The sequence below is a fragment of the Oncorhynchus tshawytscha genome, linkage group LG16, assembly GCF_018296145.1.
Source record: "Oncorhynchus tshawytscha isolate Ot180627B linkage group LG16, Otsh_v2.0, whole genome shotgun sequence".
NCBI lineage: Eukaryota > Metazoa > Chordata > Actinopteri > Salmoniformes > Salmonidae > Oncorhynchus > Oncorhynchus tshawytscha.
This window is the reverse complement of record NC_056444.1, coordinates 21110670-21132573: the sequence shown is the minus strand read 5'-3', so window position 1 is coordinate 21132573 and position 21904 is coordinate 21110670. Positions and strand designations below refer to the sequence as shown.

The window sequence follows — 21904 nt, the reverse complement described above, 5'->3', positions numbered from 1 at the left end:
CACTGCTTAGTACAACTCCAAATTGCTCAATGGTAGGCTGGGAAATGGAAGGTGGTTAGGGGGCAGGGGAATATGCAGTAAAGATATAGAGAGGAGGAAAAGTAGTTCATATAGAAGGAGAAAAGGGGTGGATGAGGGGGAAAGGGTAGAAGTTGGTGGTGTTTACAGGAAGTTGGTGGTGTTTACAGGAAGTTGGTGGTGTTTACAGGAAGTTGGTGGTGTTTACAGGACGTGTCAAAATGTCAGTGATACGGACGTCTGTCACTGCCATGCAGTATATTGATGACAAAGAACATATCCACACTTTTTAGCTTCTTTTACAATATATATATATATTTATTTAAAATATTTTGTTCTTTCCTTTTGAAGGATATAAAAGTGACATTTCCATCTGGTACTGAAACAATGAAATCAGTGTGTCGTTCTGAAGAGCTCAGTGGATCGCAGTTCAACAGCACACCCCACCTGGAACAGGGCAGCTGATTGAATACGCTGCTTCAGTCGTTCACTTGCTCTAAAAGAGCAGGTCAATCGCTATCTTGTCAGGATTTTATCTGATTCACATTAAAGCCAGATTGAAAAAATAAATTAAAAGCCACCACATATATAGCGCCGCGACAACCTTTGAGAAAAGGTTTAATAACTAATTTTATGGCAAATTGATTTTTTCTCCCTTTTCTCCTGTGATGCTGTGCAAAGGTGCAGAGGAGAGGAGGGGCTGAAAGAGCAAACAAGGGAAAAAAACTCTTTCATTTAAAAGTGAATTAAATCACTGTCAGAGAGGATAAAGCGTGCGGTTAAGGTCCAATAATGTCATACATAAAAATGAACAGCTCATCAATGAGCGCTCTAGGAAGGTCAGCAGTTGTAGATGGGTTGACAACTATTACACCATTGTTTTGGTCATACCTCATCCTAACCTTTAGGGTTTCCCTGGATAAATAATTAATTTTGAAACACAAAGTCATTAATAACAATGTCATAATTTATTAAGACTAATCCCCTCAACCTCACATTCCTATGGAACCCTAGTCAATCACTCAGAACTCATTGTCATATACAGTGCATTCAGAAAGTATTCAGACCCATTGACTTTTTCCACATTTTGTTACGTTACAGCCTTATTTAAAAAATAATTTTCCTCATCAATCTACGCACAATACTCCATAATGAGATAGTGAAAACAGATTTTTTTTTTAAATGTATAAAATTTAAAAAAACAGAAATAGCTTATTTTGCTATAAGACTTGAAATTGAGCTCAGGTGCATCCTGTTTCCATAGGTCATCCTGTTTCTGTGACTTGATTGGAGTCCACCTGTGGTAAATTCAATTGATTGGACATGATTTGGAAAAGCACACACCTGTCTATATAAGTTGACAGTTGACAATGCATGTCAGAGCAAAAACCAAGCGACGAGGTCGAAGAAATTGTCCTTAGAGCTCTGAGACAGGATTGTGTCGAAGCACAGATCTGGGGAAGGGTACCAAAAATGTCTGCAGCATTGAAGGTCCCCAAGAACACAGTGGCCTCCATTCTTAAATTGAAGACGTTTGGAACATCCAAGAATCTTCCTAGAGCTGGCAGCCTGGCCAAACGGAGCAATCGGGGGAGAAGGGCCTTGGTCGGGGAAGTGACCAAGAACCTGATGGTCACTCTGACAGAGCTCCAGAGTTCTTCTGTGGAGATGAGAGAACCTTCCAGAAGGACAACCATCTCTGCAGCACTCCATCAATCAGGCCTTTATGGTAGAGTGGCCAGACGGAAGCCACTCCTCAGTAAAAGGCACATGTCCGCCCGCTTGGAGTTTGCCAAAATGCACCTAAATACTTTCAGACCATGAGAAACAAGATTCTCTGGTCAGATGAAACCAAGATTGAACTCTTGGCTTGAAAACCAAGCGTCACATCTGGAGGAAACCTGGCACCATCCCTATAGTGATGCATGGCGCTGGCAACATGCTCGGCAATGTTTTTCAGCAACAGGGACTTGGAGTCTAGTCAGGATCGAGGGAAAGATGAACGGAGCCAAGTACAGACATACTTGATGAAAACCTGCTCCAGTGAACTCAGGACCTCAGACTGGGGAGAAGGTAAACCTTTCAACAGGACAACAATCCTAAACACACAGCCAAGACAACACAGGAGTGGCTTCGGGAAAAGTCTCTGAATGTTCTTGAGTGGCCCAGCCAGAGCCCGGACTTGAACCCGATCGAACATCTCTGGAGAGACCTGAAAATAGCTGTAAAGCGACACTCCCCATCCAACCTGGCAGAGCTTCAGTGGAGAATGGGAGAAACTCAGAGAAGAATGGGAGAAACTCCCCAAATACAGGTGTGACAAGATTGTAGCGTCATTATGGGGTAGTGTGTAGATTGATGAGGGAAAAAACAATTTAATACATTTTAGAATAAGGCTGTAATGTAACAAAATGTAGAAAAAGTCAAGGGGTCTGAATAGTTTGTCTCCTCCTTTAACAGAACCTAACTTTGTCTCCTTCTACAATATAACCTAACTTTGTGTCCTCCTTCAACAGAACCTAACTTTGTCTCCTCCTACGACATTGGGAACTTCACCTACTTCTTCTTCAGAGAGAACGCAGTGGAACACGACTGCGGTCGGACCGTGTTCTCTCGCGCTGCCCGGGTCTGTAAGAACGACATTGGGGGCCGCTTCCTATTGGAGGACACCTGGACCACGTTCATGAAGGCGCGGTTGAACTGTTCTCGACCAGGGGAGATACCGTTCAACTATAATGAACTACAGGGGACGTTCTACCTACCAGAGCTAGAACTGCTCTATGGGATCTTCACTACTAATGTGTAAGTGTGAGATGCATACTATACTATATGCACACACACGCGCACACACACACACACACACACACACACACACACACACACACACACACACACACACACACACACAAAGAGGGTATATTCTGCCTGTATTATTAAGCAATGATGCCCGAGGGGGTATGGTATATGGCCAATATACAACGGTTCGTGCAGTAAAAATAAATGGTGTGTCATACCCGTCTGATATACCACGGCTGTCAGCCAATCAGCATTCAGCGCTTGAACCACCCAGTTTATAATGTATGATAAACCTTGAAGTTGCCAAAACACTGAAGTATACTTCAGGTACAGCTTAAAATGAACAGTCATGTTATACATACTATCGTCATTCACACACGTTTAGTTTCACAGTTTGACTTTAAACTCATTTCTTTCATTTTCAATTTTCTCACCTCTTAGAAGAGACATGCTTTTGTGGAAAGTGACAGTTTGAAAAGTCAAAGCTATTTGTCAGGCCCGATCCATACACTTAGCCACAGAGGCAGAACATTTTAAATGAAGCCTGGTGTTAAATTTATAGTCACCTTACACCATCACTCACAGTAGGATCTGAGTCTGTGTAGGGACAGATGTGTAGGTATATTTAGAGGACAAAAACACAGACTGGACATTAACAGTCAGCAGACAAAATCCTAACCATATACAGTGCCTTCAGAAAGTATTCACACTCCTTGACTTTTTCCACATTCTAGCCTACACACAATACCCCATAATGTAAAGTGGAATTCTGTTTTTGTTTTTTTCCAAATTAAGTAAAAATGAAAGCTGAAATGTCTTGAGTAAATAAGTAATCAACCCCTTTGTTATGGCAAGCCGGAATAAGTACAGGAGTAAAAACAAAAGTCACATAACAAGTCATATAGTAAGTTGGATTGACTCACTCTGTGTGCAATTTTAGTGTTTAACATGATTTCTGTACCCCACACGTACAATTATCTCTAAGGTCAGTCAGTCGAGCTGTAAATTTCAAACACAGATTCAACCACAAAGACCAGGGAGGTTTTCCAAAGCCTCGCAAAAAAATAACCTATTAGTAGGTGGGTAAAATAAATTAAAAAGCAGACATTGTATATCTCTTTGAGCATGGTGAAGTTATTCATTCAACTTTGGATGGTGTATCAATACACCCAGTCACTTCAAAGATCCAGACATCCTTCCTAAATCATTTTCCGGAGAGGAAAGAAACCACTCAGGGATTTCACCATGAGGCCAATGGTGACTTTTAAACAGTTAGAGAGTTTAATGGCTGTAATAGGAGAAAACTGAGGATGGATCAACAACATTGTAGTTACTCCACAATACTAACCTAACTGACAGAGTGAAAAGAAGGAAGCCTGTACAGAATAAAAAATATTCCAAAACATGCATCCTGTTTGCAACAATGCACTAAAGTAATAATGCAAAAAATGTGGCAAAAAAATGTGGCAAAGCAATTAACTTTTTATCCTGACTTCAAGGTGTATTGTTTGGGGCAAATACAATACAATACATTATTGAGTACCACTATCCACATTTTCAAGCATAGTGGTGGCTGCATCATGTTATGGGTATGCTTGTAATCATTAAGGGGAGTTTTTCAGGATAAAAAAAACCCAGAATCTAAGCACAGGCAAAATCCTAGAGGAAAACCTAGTTGTCTGCTTTCCATCAGACACTGGAAGATGAATTCACCTTTCAACAGGACAATAAACTAAAACACAAGGCCGAATTTACACTGGAGTTGGTTACCAAGAAGACAATGAAAGTTCCAGAGTCTCACAGTTACAGTTGTGACTTAAATCTGCTTGAAAATTGTTGGTTAGACCTTAAAATGGTTGTCTAGCGATAAACAACAACCAATTTGACAGAGCTCGAAGAATTTAGAAAATAATAATTGGCAAATATTGTACAGTCCAGGTGTGCAAAGCTCTTAGAGTCTTACCAAGACTCACAGCTGTAATCACTGCCAAAGGTGATTCTAACTTGTATTGACTTAGGGAGTTGAATCAAGATATATTATTGTTTTATTTCAAGATATATTATTGTTTTATTTTTCATATTTATTTTTTTCAAATGTAATGTCAAGGTGAAAGAAAATCCACTTTGACATTAGAGTATTTTGTATAGATAGTTGACAAAAAATGACAACTAAAAAATGTTAATCCCACTTCCTAATACAACAAAATGTGTGAAAAGTCAAGTGGTGTGAATACTTTCTGAAGGCACTGTATATTTATCGCTATCCCTCTCTTCCCCCTTCAGGAACAGCATAGCAGCGTCTGCAGTGTGTGCCTTCAACCTCAGTGCCATCACCCAGGTGTTTGGAGGTCCCTTCAAGTACCAGGAGAACTCTCGCTCCGCCTGGCTACCCTACCCTAACCCTAACCCTGACTTCCAGGTAAATACTCACCTACCCCAACCTGGAAGACTGGTTTGCAGTTGGTCGATCAACATGTCTGTAGACAGTTGTCGCAGTGACATCGTGACCATTCTATTATCATCCGACATCAAACTTATCGTCTTCGTTATGAAAATGTATAAATACAAAACGACAGCCTCTGCATGGCATTTTTATTAGATTTTTTATTTCACCTTTATTTAACCAGGTAGGCCAGTTGAGAACAAGTTCTCATTTACAACTGCAACCTGGCCAAGATAAAGCAAAGCAGTGCGACAAAAACAACACAAAGTTACACATGGGATAAACAAACGTACAGTCAATAACGCAATAGAAAAATCTGCATACAGTGTGTGCAAAGGAAGTAAGGAGGTAAGGCAATAAACAGGCCAATAGTGGCAAAGTAATTACAATTTAGCAATTTACACTGGAGTGATATGTGCAGATGAGGATGTGCAAGTAGAAATACTGGTGTGCAAAAGAGCAGAAAAACTAAAACAAATATGGGGATGAGGTAGGTAGTTGATTGGATGGGCTATTTACAGATGGGCTATTTACAGATGGGCTGTGTACAGCTGCAGCAATCGGTAAGCGGCTCTGACAGATGACGCTTAAAGTTAGTGAGGGAGATATAAGTCTCCAACCTCAGTAATTTTTGCAATTTGTTCCTGTCAATGGCAGCAGAGAACTGTAAGGAAAGGCGGCCAAAGTAGGTGTTGGCTTTGGGGATGACCAGTGAAATATTCCTACTGGAGTGTGTGCTACGGGTGGGTGGTACCTAGCAAAGACTTATAGATGACCTGGAGCCAGTGGGTTTGGCGACGAATATGTAGCGAGGACCAGCCATTGAGAGCATACAGGTTGCAGTGGTGGGTAGTATATGGGGCTTTGGTGACAAAACGGAAGGCACTGTGATAAACTGCATCCAATTTCATGTGTTGGAGGCACTCTCTTGTAAATGACATCGCTGAAGTCGAGGATTGGTAGGATAGTCAGTTTTACGGCGGTATGTTTGGCAGCATGAGTGAAGGAGGCTTTGTTGCAAAATAGGTAGCATATTCTAGATTTCACTTTGGATTGGAGATGCTTAATGTGAGTCTGGAAGGAGAGTTTACAGTCTAGCCAGACACCTAGGTATTTATAGTTGTCCACATATTCTAAGTCAGAACCTTCCAGAGTAGTGATGCTAGTCGGGCGGGCAGCGATCGGTTGAAGAGCATGTATTTAGTTTTACTAGAATTTAAAAGCAGTTGGAGGCCACGGAAGGAGTGTTCTATGGCGTTGAAGCTCGTTTGGAGGTTTGTTAAAACACAGTGTCCAAAGAAAGGCCAGATGTATACAGAATGGTGTCGTCTGCGTAGAGGTGGATCAAAGAATCAGCTGCAGCAAGAGTGACATAATTGATATATACAGAGAAAAGAGTCGGCCCGAGAATTTAACCCTGTGGCACCCCCATAGAGACTGCCAGAGGTCGGGTCAACAGGCCCTCCGATTTGATACACTGAACTCTATCTGAGAAGTAGTTGGTGAACCATGCGAGGCAGCCAGTAGAGAAACCAAGGCTGTTGAGCCTGCCGATAAGAATATGGTGATTGACGGAGTCGAAAGCCTTGGCCAGGTCGATGAAGATGGCTGCACGTTACTGTCTTTTATCGATGGCGGTTATGATATCATTTAGGACTTGGGGGTGCCTGAGGTGCACCCGTGACCAGCTCGGAAATCAGATTGCATAGCGGACAAGGTATGGTGGGATTCGAAATGGTCGGACGATCTGTTTGTTTACTTGGATTTCGAAGACCATAGAAAGGCAGGGCAGGATGGATATAGGTCTGTAACAGTTTGGGTCTAGAGTGTCTCCCCTTTGAAGAGCGGGATGAACCCAGCTGCTTTCCAGTCTTTAGGAATCTCAGACGATACGAAAGAGAGGTTGAACAGACTAGTAATAAGGGTTGCAACAAAGGTGGCAGATAATTTTAGGAAGAGAGGGTCCAGATTGTCTAAACCAGCTAATTTGTAAGGATCCAGATTTTGCACCTCTATCAGAACGTCAGCTGTCTGGATTTGGGTGAAGGAGAAGTGGGGGGCTTGGGCCAGTTGCAACGGGGGGTGCAGAGCTGTTGGCCGGAGTAGGGGTAGCCAGGTGGAAAGCATGGCCAGCCGTAGAGAAATGCTTATTGAAATTCTCAATTATCGTGGATTTATCAGTGGTGACAGTGTTTCCTAGTCTCAGTGCAGTGTGCAGCTGGGAGGAGGTATTCTCCATGGACTTTACAGTGTCCCAAAAATTTTTGGAATTAGTGCTGCAGGATGCAAATTTCTGTTTGAAAAAGCTAGCCTTTGCTTTCCTAACTGACTGTGTGTATTGGTTCCTGACTTCCCTAAAAAGTTGCATATCGCGGGGACTATTCGAAGCTAGTGCAGTATGCCACAGGGTGTCATAGGTCAGTCTAGCCTGGAGTTAACCACGGGCTATATCTGTTCTTGGTTCTACAATTTTTGAAAGGGGCATGCTTATTTGAGATGTTGAAGAAAGCACTTTTAAAGAATAACCAGGCATTCTCTACTGACGGGATGAGGTCGATATCCTTCCAGGATACCCAGGCCAGGTCAATTAGAAAGGCCTGCTCGCAGGTGTCTGGCTAGACTGGTCAGGATGATATCTATGAGGGTGCCCATGTTTACGGATTTGGGGTTGTAACTGGTAGGTTCCTTGATCATTTGTGTGAGATTAAGGGCACCTAACTTAGATTGTAGGACGACCGGGGTGTTAAGCATATCCCAATTTAGGTCAACTAGCAGTACGAACTCTGACGATAAATGGGGGGGGGGGCAATCAATTCACATATGGTGTCCAGGGCACAGCTGGGAGCGGAGGGGGCTCTATGACAAGCAGCAACAGTGAGGGACTTATTTTTGGAGAGATGGAACTTTAAAAGTATAAACTCGAACTTTGGGCATAGACCTGGATAGTCTGACAGAACTCTGCAGGTTATCTCTACAGTAGATTGCAATTCCACCCCCTTTAGCAGTTCTGTCTTGACGGAAAATGTTGTAGTTGGGGATGGAAGTTTCAGAATTTTTGGTGGCCTTCCTAAGCCAGGATTCAGACACGGCTAGGGCATCAGGGTCAGTGGAGTGTGCTAAAGCAGTGAATAAAGGACACTTAGTGAATAAAGCAAACTGATGTTAACATGCATGAACCCAAGGCACTGGGCTTCAGCAGCCCAGTGCTCCAAATAGCATACTTGCTCTATTTGAACACCTATAAACCCATCCATTTAAAAATTAACTTGGTAAATGTCAATCTAGCAAGCAAGGCAACTAAAAGCAACTTTCTAAACAATGTTTTGGTTCGTTAGTAGCTTGTTAGCTAGCTAACTAGCAGGCTAACCAGTTCAAATAATGACCGGAGTATAGCTGCCAACACCGTAACTTTATCTACTTTTTATTCATTATTAAAGGAAAATAAACCCACCACAACAACATAATTAATTACAAGGTAATGATGGCAAGTTTTTAGAAATGAGCTTTTGGTTTTGTGTATGACAAGATAAAAGTAGGTCATTCTATATGAGAATTTTAGAACTACTGCACTGTCTTGTCACAGTGGATTTGGTCTTGTTGCTGTAGCAGCCCAGTAACCACGACAACGGGCATTGCGAAGTTTGCAGAGACATTAATTGTTTTCATGTCTGTGCAACAAGGAAACAGTCACAGCGCCTGTCGACAGACATTCCACCAAAGTATAAATTAAATGTTGTTTTGACCAGCGACACTGGTCAGTATGGCCGCCGACACAGCTCACAGGAAAATCTTCTATCTCTATTGTAGAAACAAGGCCTTGAGCCATGAGCTCAGCTAGGTGTTATTCTATCAGGGTTAAGCCAGGCACAGGATCAGATTGGGATATGTTTTGGGAGAGATGAGCCTGAATCAGTTTTTAAAGTTGAATATGACCAATTGAATATAACAAATCAGGCTAATAGCTACTACCATAGTGTGACAAGACAGATGTATGACTCAGGTCAGTGCCTTACAGATGTAGGATCTTAATTTGAGCCAGTTTGCTACAGCAGGAGATATAATTAATGGACGTTTTTGTAGGGGTTGATACATTTTTGTTAAGGCAAATTAAGTAGTTTTTTAAAATTGGAAATTATACACTTTAGAGGTGTTTTAAAAACTCAAATACACTAAGTTTGCATTTCCTGCTGTGCAGGAATTTTGTCAGCAACAAAAGAGTGATCAAATTAAGATCTTACATCTGAGATGGCGACGGACGACCGTGCCTGTGTCTGTTTCCCATGGACAGTCAGCTCTGGTGGACATCTAGCCGTCATGGACACAGATTTTCACCTGGTTATAAGATCTTACATCTGAGATGGCGACGGATGACCGCGCCTGTGTCTGTTTCCCATGGACAGTCAGTTCTGGTGGACATCTAGCCGTCATGGACACAGGTTTTCACCTGGTTATTCTGAGAGATTTTATCACCTCAACAACTCTGTCCAGTTAACCAACACACACAAACATAATCGCATACAACAGAAAGTGTGTGTGTGCATGTGGTTATGTGTATGGGTGGGTATGCGTTTGTGTGTGTGTTTTGTTTGTGTGCGTGTGCGTGTGCGTGTGCGTGTGCGTGTGTGTGTGTGTGTGTGTGTGTGTGTGTGTGTGTGTGTGTGTGTGTGTGTGTGTGTGTGTGTGTGTGTGTGCTTGTGTGTAGGGCTGATGAGCAAGCCTCAGAGTCCCTGTACACTCCCTCTCATTAAATCATTCTCTCTCACTCTCTCTCTTTCAATCTCCTCACAAACCTGTTAATAATGACGACCTCGCATTATAAAACTCACTGATGTGAAATTTACAACATCCCAATCGCACCACTACAGTACTTTCCCTGGAGCCGGAAGAAGTTGCCCCTAACCACTGACCCAGGACCAGGTGTTATTACATCTCCCTTATAGTTTAAGGTTAGGAGTGGGTTGAGAGTAATCTGATCCTAGATCTGTGTTAAAGGGCAACTTCTACCTATCACGAATGGCACTTCATTCTCTGAAGCCTCTCTGACCCATAGCCAAGGAAATTTGTTTGGGGGTGGGGGTGCTGTGATTTTCTTTGCATATTGGGGGATGCAGAATTATTATTTTTTGCCCAAGCTGAAGATGTCTTTATCTGTCCACTAATACAGGACTAGTAAAGGCTCTGAAATGAACTGAAATGGTCTATTCATTCCTTTTCAGTAGACACTCTTATCCAAACCAACTTACAGTAGTGAGTACATACATTTGCATGCTTTTTCAAACCCACAACCCTAGTATTGCAAGCGCCATGCTCTACCAACTCAGCCACATCATCACAAACCACTTGATGTCTCAATGTACTCAATTACTCTACTGTACATTGTTTTTCTTCATGGTGATGGAAAGTCTAGTTACAATCCTAGATGACCAGCTTGTGTACAATACAGTAATGTACATTATGTGGTTTGTAACGATGGTAAATTAATACTGCACAAAAAGTCGTTGTTTTCCATGTTATTTGATCAAGAAAAATATTTTATTTGAAGTGGATGTTTTGTTTTCTTTGCCTATAACTTTGCACTTTTTGATGTAAATGTCAGAGCACAGGGTTTTGTTCTTCGTGGATTCCATTCAAATGACAATCAAAGAGAAAGGGACAGGGCAACGACTCTTACAACTCCAACTATTGAGTCATGTTCTTAATTATACAACTACCTTTTTTTGCCAAAGTGGAGATGCTGAAAACACGCTACACGCTACAGACGTCGATGTCGCTCAACTAATACTACAATGAACGAAAATAGGAATGCAAAATGCGACAATTTCCAAGATTTTACAGAGTTACAGTTCATATCAGTCGATTTCAATAAACGAGGCCCTAATCGATGGATTTCACATGATTGGGAATACAGATATGCATATGTTGCTCATAGATACCTTAACAAAAAGGTAGGGGGGTGGATCAGAAAACCAGTCAGTAGCTGGTGTGACCACCATTTGCCTCATGCAGCGTGACATATCTCCTTTGTATTAAGTTGCCAATTGTACACTCCCTCAAAAGTTGAGACATCCGTGGCATTGTGTTGTGTGACAAAACTGCACATTTTAGAGTGTCCTTTTATTGTTCACCGTGCAAGGTAATGTACAAGGTAATGATCTTGCTGTTTAATCAGCTTCTTGATATGCCACACCTTTCAGGTGGATGGATTAATTTGACCAAGCAGAAATGCTCACTAACAGTGATGTGAACAAATTTGAGCACAAAATTTGATAGAAATAAGCTTTTTGTGCATATGGAAAATTTCAGGGATCTTTTTTTTCAGCTCATGAAACATAGGAGCAACACTTTAAATGTTTATGACACGTTTATAACACGTTTATATTATTGTTCCGCGTATTAAAGGTCCAGTGCACTACTCTTTTAAAATGTTGTTTAATTTTATTTATAAATGTAAAAAATCAGGGGTGCTGCAGTACCTTCAGTACGTTTATACTACTTCCCACGGCTAGGCTCTGACCCCATAGGGCTTTGGAACAGAGGGAGGATTTGGAAGCCTTTGCCTGTGCTTTTTAGACATGACACAGAGAGAATGGTGTATGGCTGGAAGGGCTAGCAGTTCTCAGGGCTAGCAGCTCTCAGGGCTATCAGTTCTCAGGGCTAGCAGTTCTCAGGGCTAGCACCTCTCAGGGCTAGCACCTCTCAGGGCTAGCAGCTCTCAGGGCTAGCAGCTCTCAGGGCTAGCAGTTCTCAGAGCTAGCAGCTCTCAGGGCTAGCAGCTCTCAGGGCTAGCAGCTCTCAGGGCTAGCAGCTCTCAGGGCTAGCAGTTCTCAGGGCTAGCAGTTCTCAGGGCTAGCAGTTCTCAGGGCTAGCAGTTCTCAGGGCTAGCAGTTCTCAGGGCTAGCAGTTCTCAGGGCTAGCAGTTCTCAGGGCTAGCAGTTCTCAGGGCTAGCAGTTCTCAGGGCTAGCAGTTCTCAGGGCTAGCAGTTCTCAGGGCTAGCAGCTCTCAGGGCTAGCAGTTCTCAGGGCTAGCAGTTCTCAGGGCTAGCAGCTCTCAGGGCTAGCAGCTCTCAGGGCTAGCAGCTCTCAGGGCTAGCAGGCTTAGCATATGACCTAATCTACACACAGCAGTCTGAATGTGATTTCATTTTCTCAGGGGTTGGGGGAGCCACACACACACACACACACACACACACACACACACACACATGTTCCATATCACTCATGTAACCAAAAGCCTAGGGTGAACTTGGTCAGCAAGTTTTACGCTTGATAGACACACATATTTGCACATGAAGAAACGCACACACACACAGATTCCAGTCACTTGAGGCTAGGAGAAATTGCCTGGATGGAAACCAATTTCCTCTGGCTTGTAGTATCTGACCAAAGCCTTTCCCTGCCCACTGTGGCTGTTTAGGTCTGCACAGGGCCCTGTTAGAGAGGATAAAGTGTGTGTGTGCGTGTGTGTGTGTGTGTGTGTGTGTGTGTGTGTGTGTGTGTGTGTGTGCGTGTGTGTGTAAACCAGCCTTTTCCAAGCTACGGGGGAATTGCTCTGAGCTGCACCATTTGACACACGCACGCACACACATACATACACATGCATACACACACACACACACACACACACACACATTTCACTGTTGGAGCACAGCACACTTTATCTAGGTTGGGGTGACATCTTCATCAAGTATTTGTCAATGTTGGAGGATTCGATTTACGAGCTTTGGATTTATGGCAGCCCTGCATTGATGTAAAATGGCCTACCCATATATCTAGCACCCTACACACACACACACACACACACAGAGTGAGAGAGAGACACATACACACATACATACACACCGCAATGTGGATCTTTCCCCAACTTCCTGTGAAATCATTACTCACACACACCCTGGCCATTGATTGAATTGTTAATGATCTATCTGTCTAGAGAAATATCTCCCTCTTCTCTTAAACTGTATGAATTGATCCAGTAGTCATAGATCATGGTGAATCATGTTGCTGTGTATTAACAGTTAATATACCATCAGACTGGGGTGGGTGTGTCTGAGTGCAGATAGTCATCTCTCACTTTTAAATGCAAAATGAATTCATTGTTTAACTCATTGTCAGAGAGAGATTGATGTGTTTTGCACAAAACTCTTATTGATGATTTCCCAATGGTTGTTATAATACATTTTACATGCATATCTCACTATATTATACAGTTAGTACCAGATCTGGGTAGAAAATAGTTATGTTTTGTAGTTCAATTGAAAATACTACCTTTTCAAAAACTCAAGGTCGTCAAATATAGGGTATGACATTTCAACTAAAAGGCAAATATTTTCTTTAATATTCAAGTACAGGTCTCAGAAAAACAACATAATATTAAAGTATTGGAATATCTCTCAGAAAACCCCAAAATATTTTAAGATATTTTAATAAAAGCAATTATTTAAAAGCAAAAAAATGTATTTTTGATGGCTGCCAAAAAGCTACAACAGTTAGTTCAATTAGTCTAAATATATGATCATAAGCATGTGGTTTAGGGGGCTCTTAGATATTCGTCTTAATATAGTTTATAGTCTAGAATGAAATATATGAGGGACATGGAATCACCTCAACATTAGAGTAGACCACTTTTGCAGCTTCAAAATGGCTAACAAATATATTTTCACAATGAGTGAGACATAAGGTAATACAGTAAAACCTGGCATCAAGTTCTTGTGTAGTAACTTTGTGATTATTACAATAGCAACATTGTTGTTACATAGGACTTGCATGATAATGGAGTTATTACATAAGTAGAATAAGGAATAGTCACTATTCCTCTTGTGTGCAGTAGTTACAAAAAACTCTCAGCTCATTTCTATGCAATTAAAATGCAGTTGCATAAGTATTATGTAACAACATGCTAATAAAATGTTGGCCCAAAAGTAATTCGTTTTATTACTTAGGCACAAGAACAGTAGAATGTTAAACTGAGAGCGCTAACCGTAACAAATGATGGCTATTGAGTGTCAAAAGGAAACTAAATATCCCAAAACTGCCCTCATGAATCAACTGCAGCCAAGGTAGGTGGAAAATCTTTTGTTTTAGTCTGAGTAAACTATCCCTTTAAAGATGGTCAAGTGTGTGTTCGTTAACAAGAACATTTACCCTCAGATGGACAAAGAGGTTCAAAGTTGTTTTTGCTAAGCAACCAACCTGCTGTTTCCAATGTTTGCAAATGGATTTGAATTACTCTGCAGTATTTTCAGGTATCATACAATTAATTGCAGCTTTCAAACTTTTCAGTGGCATGTTGGAAGAGTCCGTAGTTGAGCATCACAACTTATTTATACTTTTGTGTACAAAATTCATTGGTTTGATTTGATTGTACAACTGGGGCAATGGATATTCAGGAGAATGAACATTTACAAAATGTTCAGAAATAAACGTATTGTGTAGATCCAATAAGACTCTCAGATAGATTGGAATAGTACAGGAGATTGTGTGTGCTCTATTCATTATATTTCTATCTTCAACGTGCAGTTCCAGATACAGCCCTGCCATTAGTTGAAGACAGCCAATCCAATAGTTTCAGAAAAGCAGTCACTTCCTCAGATCTGTAAACTGTCATCAAGGCAGAGGGTGGCTACTTTGTAGAATCTCAAATATAAAATATATTTGGATTTGTTTAACAGTTTTTTGGTTACTACATGATAGAAAAACCCTGGAATGAGTAGGTGTGTCCAAACATTTTGACTGGTACTGTATATATTGCATTAAAATACAAAAACACAGTCATGGGAAGCACAAATAAATGATCTCTGTCCCTCTCTTTCTCCCTCGAGTGTGGTACCATAGACTACGGCTCCTACGTGAATCTGACAGAGAGGAACCTGCAGGATGCCCAGAAGTTCCTGCTGATGAATGAGGTGGTTCAGCCGGTCCAGCCTGTCCCTTACTTTATGGAGGATAATATCCGCTTCTCCCATGTAGCTGTGGACGTGGTACAGGGCAAAGACATGCTGTTCCATATCATCTACCTGGCCACAGGTACATTTTGTGTGTGTGTGTGTGTGTGTGTGTGTGTGTGTGTGTGTGTGTGTGTGTGTGTGTGTGTGTGTGTGTGTGTGTGTGTGTGTGTGTGTGTGTGTGTGTGTGTGTGTGTGTGTGTGTGTGTGTGTGTGTGTGTGTGTGTGTGTGTGTGACTATCTGATTCCTAGCCCTATGACTCTGCACATGGTGGAGTGGTTCAGGAAGGTGAATGAAGGCATTAGATGTGAAGCTCTGAGGAGACATCAAAGCTTTCATTCAGCTGACATTAATGGGATCGCAATGAACTGCCATGTGTCCTCCATATGCATATGCAGCAGTACATACACACACACACACACACACACACGCACACAACCTTGCACATCCAGCAGACTCACCCCCCCGCCCCAGACACACACAACATCCTTTTCCCCACACTCAATCCCTCACTGAGAGATGTTAAACACCATGAAATTGCAACCAGTCGCCTGTCAAGGGGAAGCATGGCGGTAATAAGAAAAACACAGGTACCATATGTAACACAGCAACCAGACAGAGGACAGGAAGTATGTAACACAGCAACCAGACTGGAAGGCTTAACCTCCTCTTACACTGCTGGATTATACAGCCATGCTCTGTCTCATTCTGTGCCCCTGTTATTTCTGGATCCCTCCTCCACCTGTTCTGCATCACTAGCCCTGGGGCATTTCTGTCTGTCTGACGGTCCTGCTAACAAAACATTGCTCCCATTGTGGTTGTGTGTATTCGTATGTGCATGAGTGAGTGAGTGAGTGTGTGTATCTCCACTCTCATTGTGTGTGGATGTGTGCTTATACGTGCGTGAGTGTGTCTGTGTGATCAATGCGGCAATGAGATCGGTGGGTTCACACAGAGCAAACAAGTTTCTGGATGCTAACCAGACCCTAATGAAAACATCTGAACCAGTGTCAGGCCATTAGCAATGGCTAGCAGACATACAGTGGGGCAAAAAAGTATTTAGTCAGCCACCAATTGTGCAAGTTCTCCCACTTAAGAAGATGAGAGAGGCCTGTAATTTCCATCATAGGTACACTTCAACTATGACAGACAAAATGAGAAAAAAAATCCAGAAAATCACATTGTAGGATTTTTAATGAATTTATTTGCAAGTGATGGTGGAAAATAAGTATTTGGTCACCTACAAACAAGCAAGATTTCTGGCTCTCACAGACCTGTAAGAGGCTCCTCTGTCCTCCACTCGTTACCTGTATTAATGGCACCTGTTTGAATGTGTTATCAGTATAAAAGACACCTGTCCACAACCTCAAACAGTCACACTCCAAACTCCACTATGGCCAAGACCAAAGAGCTGGCAAAGGACACCAGAAACAAAATTGTAGACCTGCACCAGGCTGGGAACACTGAATCTGCAATAGGTAGGCAGCTTGGTTTGAAGAAATCAACTGTGGGAGCAATTATTAGGAAATGGAAGACATACAAGACCACTGATAATCTCCCTCGATCTGGGGCTCCACGCAAGATCTCACCCCGTGGGGTCAAAATGATCACAAGAACGGTGAGCAAAAATCCCAGAACCACACGGGGGGACCTAGTGAATGACCTGCAGAGAGCTGCGACCAAAGTAACAAAGCCTACCATCAGTAACACATTACGCCGCCAGGGAGTCAAATCCCGCAGTGCCAGACGTGTCCCCCTGCTTAAGCCAGTACATGTCCAGGCCCGTCTGAAGTTTGGGAAGATTGGGAGAATGTCATATGGTCAGATGAAACCAAAATATAACTTTTTGGTAAAAACTCAACTCGTCGTGTTTGGAGGACAAAGAATGCTGAGTTGCATCCAAAGAACACCATACCTACTGTGAAGCATGGGGGTGGAAACATCATGCTTTGGGGCTGTTTTCCTGCAAAGGGACCAGGACGACTGATCCGTGTAAAGGAAGGAATGAATGGGGCCATGTATCATGAGATTTTGAGTGAAAACCTCCTTCCATCAACAAGGGCATTGAAGATGAAACGTGGCTGGGTCTTTTAGCATGACAATGATCCCTAACACACCGCCCGGGCAACAAAGGAGTGGCTTCGTAAGAAGCATTTCAAGGTCCTGGAGTGGCCTAGCCAGTCTCCAGATCTCAACCCCATAGAAAATCTTTGGAGGGAGTTGAAAGTCCGTTTTGCCCAGCAACAGCCCCAAAACAGCACTGCTCTAGAGGAGATCAGCATGGAGCAATGGGCCAAAATACCAGCAACAGTGTGTGAAAACCTTGTGAAGACTTACAGAAAACGTTTGACCTCTGTCATTGCCAACAAAGGGTATATGACAAAGTTTTGAGATAAACTTTTGTTGGTGACCAAACACTTATTTTCCACCATCATTTGCAAATAAATTCATAAAAAAATCCTACATTGTGATTTTCTGGATTTTTTTTCTTCTCATTTTGTCTGTCATAGTTGAAGTGTACCTATGATGAAAATTACAGGCCTCTCTCATCTTTTTAAGTGGGAGAACTTGCACAATTGGTGGCTGACTAAATACTTTTTTTGCCCCACTGTAGCTCATCACTGGCTATTAGCGCTCTAGTGCACTGCTCTGATTGGGACCATGCTCTGGTACCTGATTGTTTTACTAGAGGGCCGAACAACTAGGTAGTGGCATACAATTTTTTTTCCAACTTTTGGCTTTGTAAACCACACAAATCCTCTTTAATTCCTGTTTGTATAAAATAGACAAAACAAACTGTTTTTTAGGCAGGATCAAGCCATGAACGTTGTAGCATGTTGAACCAAACTATTTCCAACATTTCTTTGCTTGTAGCTTTTAGTCAAGTGTAGTTTCCCTACAGATCTATAAAACATCCATTGCTGCCGCAGTGAAAAACTACTTCGGGGCAGGACTGTACTTTTGTATTTTACCACCTTGAAGCTTTGTGTTCGGGAATAGGAATTCAACTTTCTTAGATCTAATTACATTCCCCTCCCCACAGGGAATACATGTATAATTGACGATGTTTGCTTGAGTTGCCTCCAAATTCTGTATCTTATGCAATCACATGGGATGTTCCCATTCGTGCCAAGAATAAATGGAATTGAATGGAGGCAATCTGCATGAAACATTACAGTATTGGACCACAGAGGTCATCTGTTAAATGCTGACCTAATCTGTAAATCAAGACATCCTATGATGGCAGTTTAGCACGTCTAAAAACACTTTAAATTAGTGGATTAGGCTATTTCAGTCACATCCGTTGTTGACAGGTGTATAAAATCGAGCACACAGCCATGCATTCTCCATAGACAAAAATTGGCAGTAGAAGGACCTGATCAGCTCAGTAACTTTCAACATGGCACCGTCATAGGATGCCATCTTTCCAACAAGTCAGTTAGACTAATTTCAGCCCTTCTAGAGCTGCCCCAGTCAACTGTAAGTGCTGATATTGTGAAGTGGAAATGTTTAGGAGCAACAACGGTACAGCCGCGAAGTGATAAGCCACACAAGCTCACAGAACAGGACCCCTGAGTGCTGAAGCGCGTAGCCTGTAAAAAAATATTTTGTTCTCGGTTGCAACACTCACTACCGAGTTCCAAACTTCCTATGGAAGCAATGTCAGCACAAGAACTGTTCATCGGGAGCTTCATGAAATGGGTTTCCATGGCCGAGCAGCCTAATACACAAGCCTAATATCACCATACGCAATGCCAAGTGTCGGCTGGAGTGGTGTAAAGCTCGCCGCCATTGGACTCTGGAGAAGTGGAAATTAGTTATCTGGAGTGCTGAATCACGCTTTGCCATCTGGCAGTCCGATGGACGAATCTGAGTTTGGCGGATGCCAGGAGAACGCTACCTGTCCAAATGCACAGTACCAACTGTTTGTTAGGGGAGGAATTATAGTCTGGGGCTGTTTTTCATGGTTAGGGCTAGGCCCCTTAGTTCCAGTGAAGGGAAATCACTACAGCATACAATGACATTCTGGATGATTCTGTGCATCCAACTTTGTGGCAACAGTTTGGGGAAGGCCCTTTCCTGTTTCAGCATGACAATGCCCCAATGCACAAAGCGAGGTCCATACAGAAATGGTTTGTCCAGATCAGTGTGGAAGAGCTTGACTGGCCTGCAAAAAGCCCTGACCTCAACCCCACCGAACACCTTTTGGATGAATTGGAATGCCGAGTGCGAGCCAGGCCTAATTGCCCAACATCAGTGCCCGACCTCACTAATGCTCTTGTGGCTGAATGGAAGAAAGTCCAGGCAGCAATGTTCCATCATGTAGTGGAATGCCTTCCCAGAAGAGTGGAGGCTGTTATAGCAGTTAAGGAAGGACCAACCCATATTAATGCCGATGATTTTGGAATGAGATGTTTGACGAGCAGGTTTCCACATACTTTTGGTCATGTAGTGTACTTTTCCAGTGGGAGTAAGCTATTGTAGTTGATTGGGGATGTTGCAACTTTGCCAAATGTGGAGTCAATGGTGACTTCCTCTCCCTCATCCACTCCCTTTGAAAAAGAAGAACACTGTTTAATACATGAGACAGAAATGTTCCCTCTTTTTTTATCTACATCCTTCTGCTACTCTCTCCTCTCCAGATTATGGAACCATCCGTAAGGTCCTGTCTCCTCTGAACCAGTCCATGGGCAGCTGTCTATTGGATGAGATTGAGTTGTTTCCGCCCAGGAGGAGACAACCAATCAGAAGCCTCCTGATCCTTCACAGCAGCAGTGAGCTGTATGTCGGGGTCAGAGACCAGGTCATCAAGATACCACTGATGAGATGCAACTTCCACAAGACCAGAGAGTGAGTAGTACACACAGACGTGTACACACACACACACACACACACACACACACACACACACACACACACACACACACACACACACACACACACAACCTCCTAAGTATCAAAGCTGTGCAATCCAGGTGACCAAGAATATGTTAGCCAACTGAGCTAAAGTCTAGACATTATTTTATGGAGCTAAAACAAGTCTTCAGGTTTCAGATAATCTTGGTAACCCAGAAGTAAAATTATTTGTAATTTCCTGTTTTTCTTCTGGGGTGTATGCCGTTAACAATTGTGATTCCATTTGTTCAAAGGAAGGAAGCGAAGTGTCCTCCTGTGGAAATGGAAACTCTCAGCAAAACCCTTCCACTAATTTCACCTGTGTGTCAAACAGCACATTATCGTTTTGATGAATTTTTACAATATAGCCAATTTTGACTTTGTTGCTGTGGAATCTAGTGGAAACCGTTCATCACAGGCTTGAATAACATTGCACCAGCTTAAGCACCACCTTTGCTCAATCCTGATTCATCCAAATAATCAATCACAAAAACCCAAAACCAGAAACTACTGCTGCTCGTAATCACATAATTATATGTGTGCCTTGACAGATTCTCAACGTTTCATCTGTCCATGAGAATCTGTCCACCAAAGATTAGGTTTCAGACAAAGACCCACCCACATACACTACTTCTCCACAACTGCATGTAGTTTCATAGTTGTTACAAGCTAATTACTTGTTAATTAATCCAATTATAGTGGGCCTGGCATGATGCCAATGTAATATAGTGTTGGTCTGCCTTCTTGTCCCCTCAGCTGCCGTGGCTATTGTAGTGGGAGTATGTTAATGAGACATATTGAGTTTCTGACAGAGGCACCAGATCGTTCAGAGCAGAGGCCTGGATATGAACACTGTGCCAAGGATAACAGTAGACACGTGATTCACAGAGACGTACTGTGTATTAAATGGCACCCTATTCCCTATTTAGGGCACTACTTTTTGATAGGGCTCTGGTCAAAAGTAGTGCACTATATAGGGAACAGGGTGCCATTTTGAGTGCAATGCATGATTTACAAAGACAGACTCCAATGAAGAGATTTGGAGAAACCACAGCAAATAGGTGAAAACCAATCTACAATTTTCATCTCACATAGACATACGTTATTCTCTGGTTTAGATTTAGAGATGGAGGGTAACACCTGGGTCAGTAACACCTGAGTAGATTATAAACTGTTATTTTTTTCTCTTCTAACAGATGAGCGAGTGTGTGTCAGTACACAATCTATCACTATTATATTCGACAGACTATTACTATAGCTAATACCATCTGTCTGTGTCTCAGAGATGAGTGTAGGTTGTAACACGGCTCTCTTATTTGCATGACAGAAGAGAGACATCAGGTACTTTATTGTGCTGGAAACCTCTATGCCTCCTAAACAGAGACCTGGAAAAGTGAGAAGGGGTTGGTATTAGACTGGTCCCATTACAAATCTGTACTGTGATAATAGTTTGTGATAGTCTTGCTTATTCCTAAAAAGTTTACAGATCAGAACATGACTGAGGACTAACCTTTTCACACCCTCTCGCCTTTTCTCTCATTAATTAATATATGAATCAATTAATCAGTCAGTATGTCTCCTCTCTGTCAGGGCGTGTGTGGGGGCGAGGGACCCGTATTGTGGCTGGGACCTGGTGTTGAGGAAGTGCACCACACTGGAGGAGAGCGTCAGCATGAGCCAATGGGAACAGAGCATCACTAAGTGCCCTGTGAGTACCCAGAATGCACTGTACCCCACACACACACACACACACACACACACACACACACACACACACAAAGAGAAATGCATTCTCTCCCCAGCAAAGCC

The 21904-nt window shown here is 42.4% G+C and overlaps 1 protein-coding gene across 3 annotated transcripts in view; it reads left to right on the top strand.

The window, feature by feature from the left end:
- sema5a (sema domain, seven thrombospondin repeats (type 1 and type 1-like), transmembrane domain (TM) and short cytoplasmic domain, (semaphorin) 5A) overlaps nt 1-21904 on the top strand; it is a 202208-nt gene that overhangs the window by 98191 nt on the left and 82113 nt on the right. For all 3 annotated transcript variants that reach the window (XM_042298964.1, XM_042298963.1, XM_042298965.1), the window contains 5 exons: nt 2535-2820; nt 5098-5233; nt 15076-15280; nt 19843-20050; nt 21686-21803. In XM_042298964.1, coding sequence (XP_042154898.1) covers nt 2535-2820; nt 5098-5233; nt 15076-15280; nt 19843-20050; nt 21686-21803 — 953 coding nt within the window. The remainder of the gene's footprint in view (nt 1-2534; nt 2821-5097; nt 5234-15075; nt 15281-19842; nt 20051-21685; nt 21804-21904) is intronic.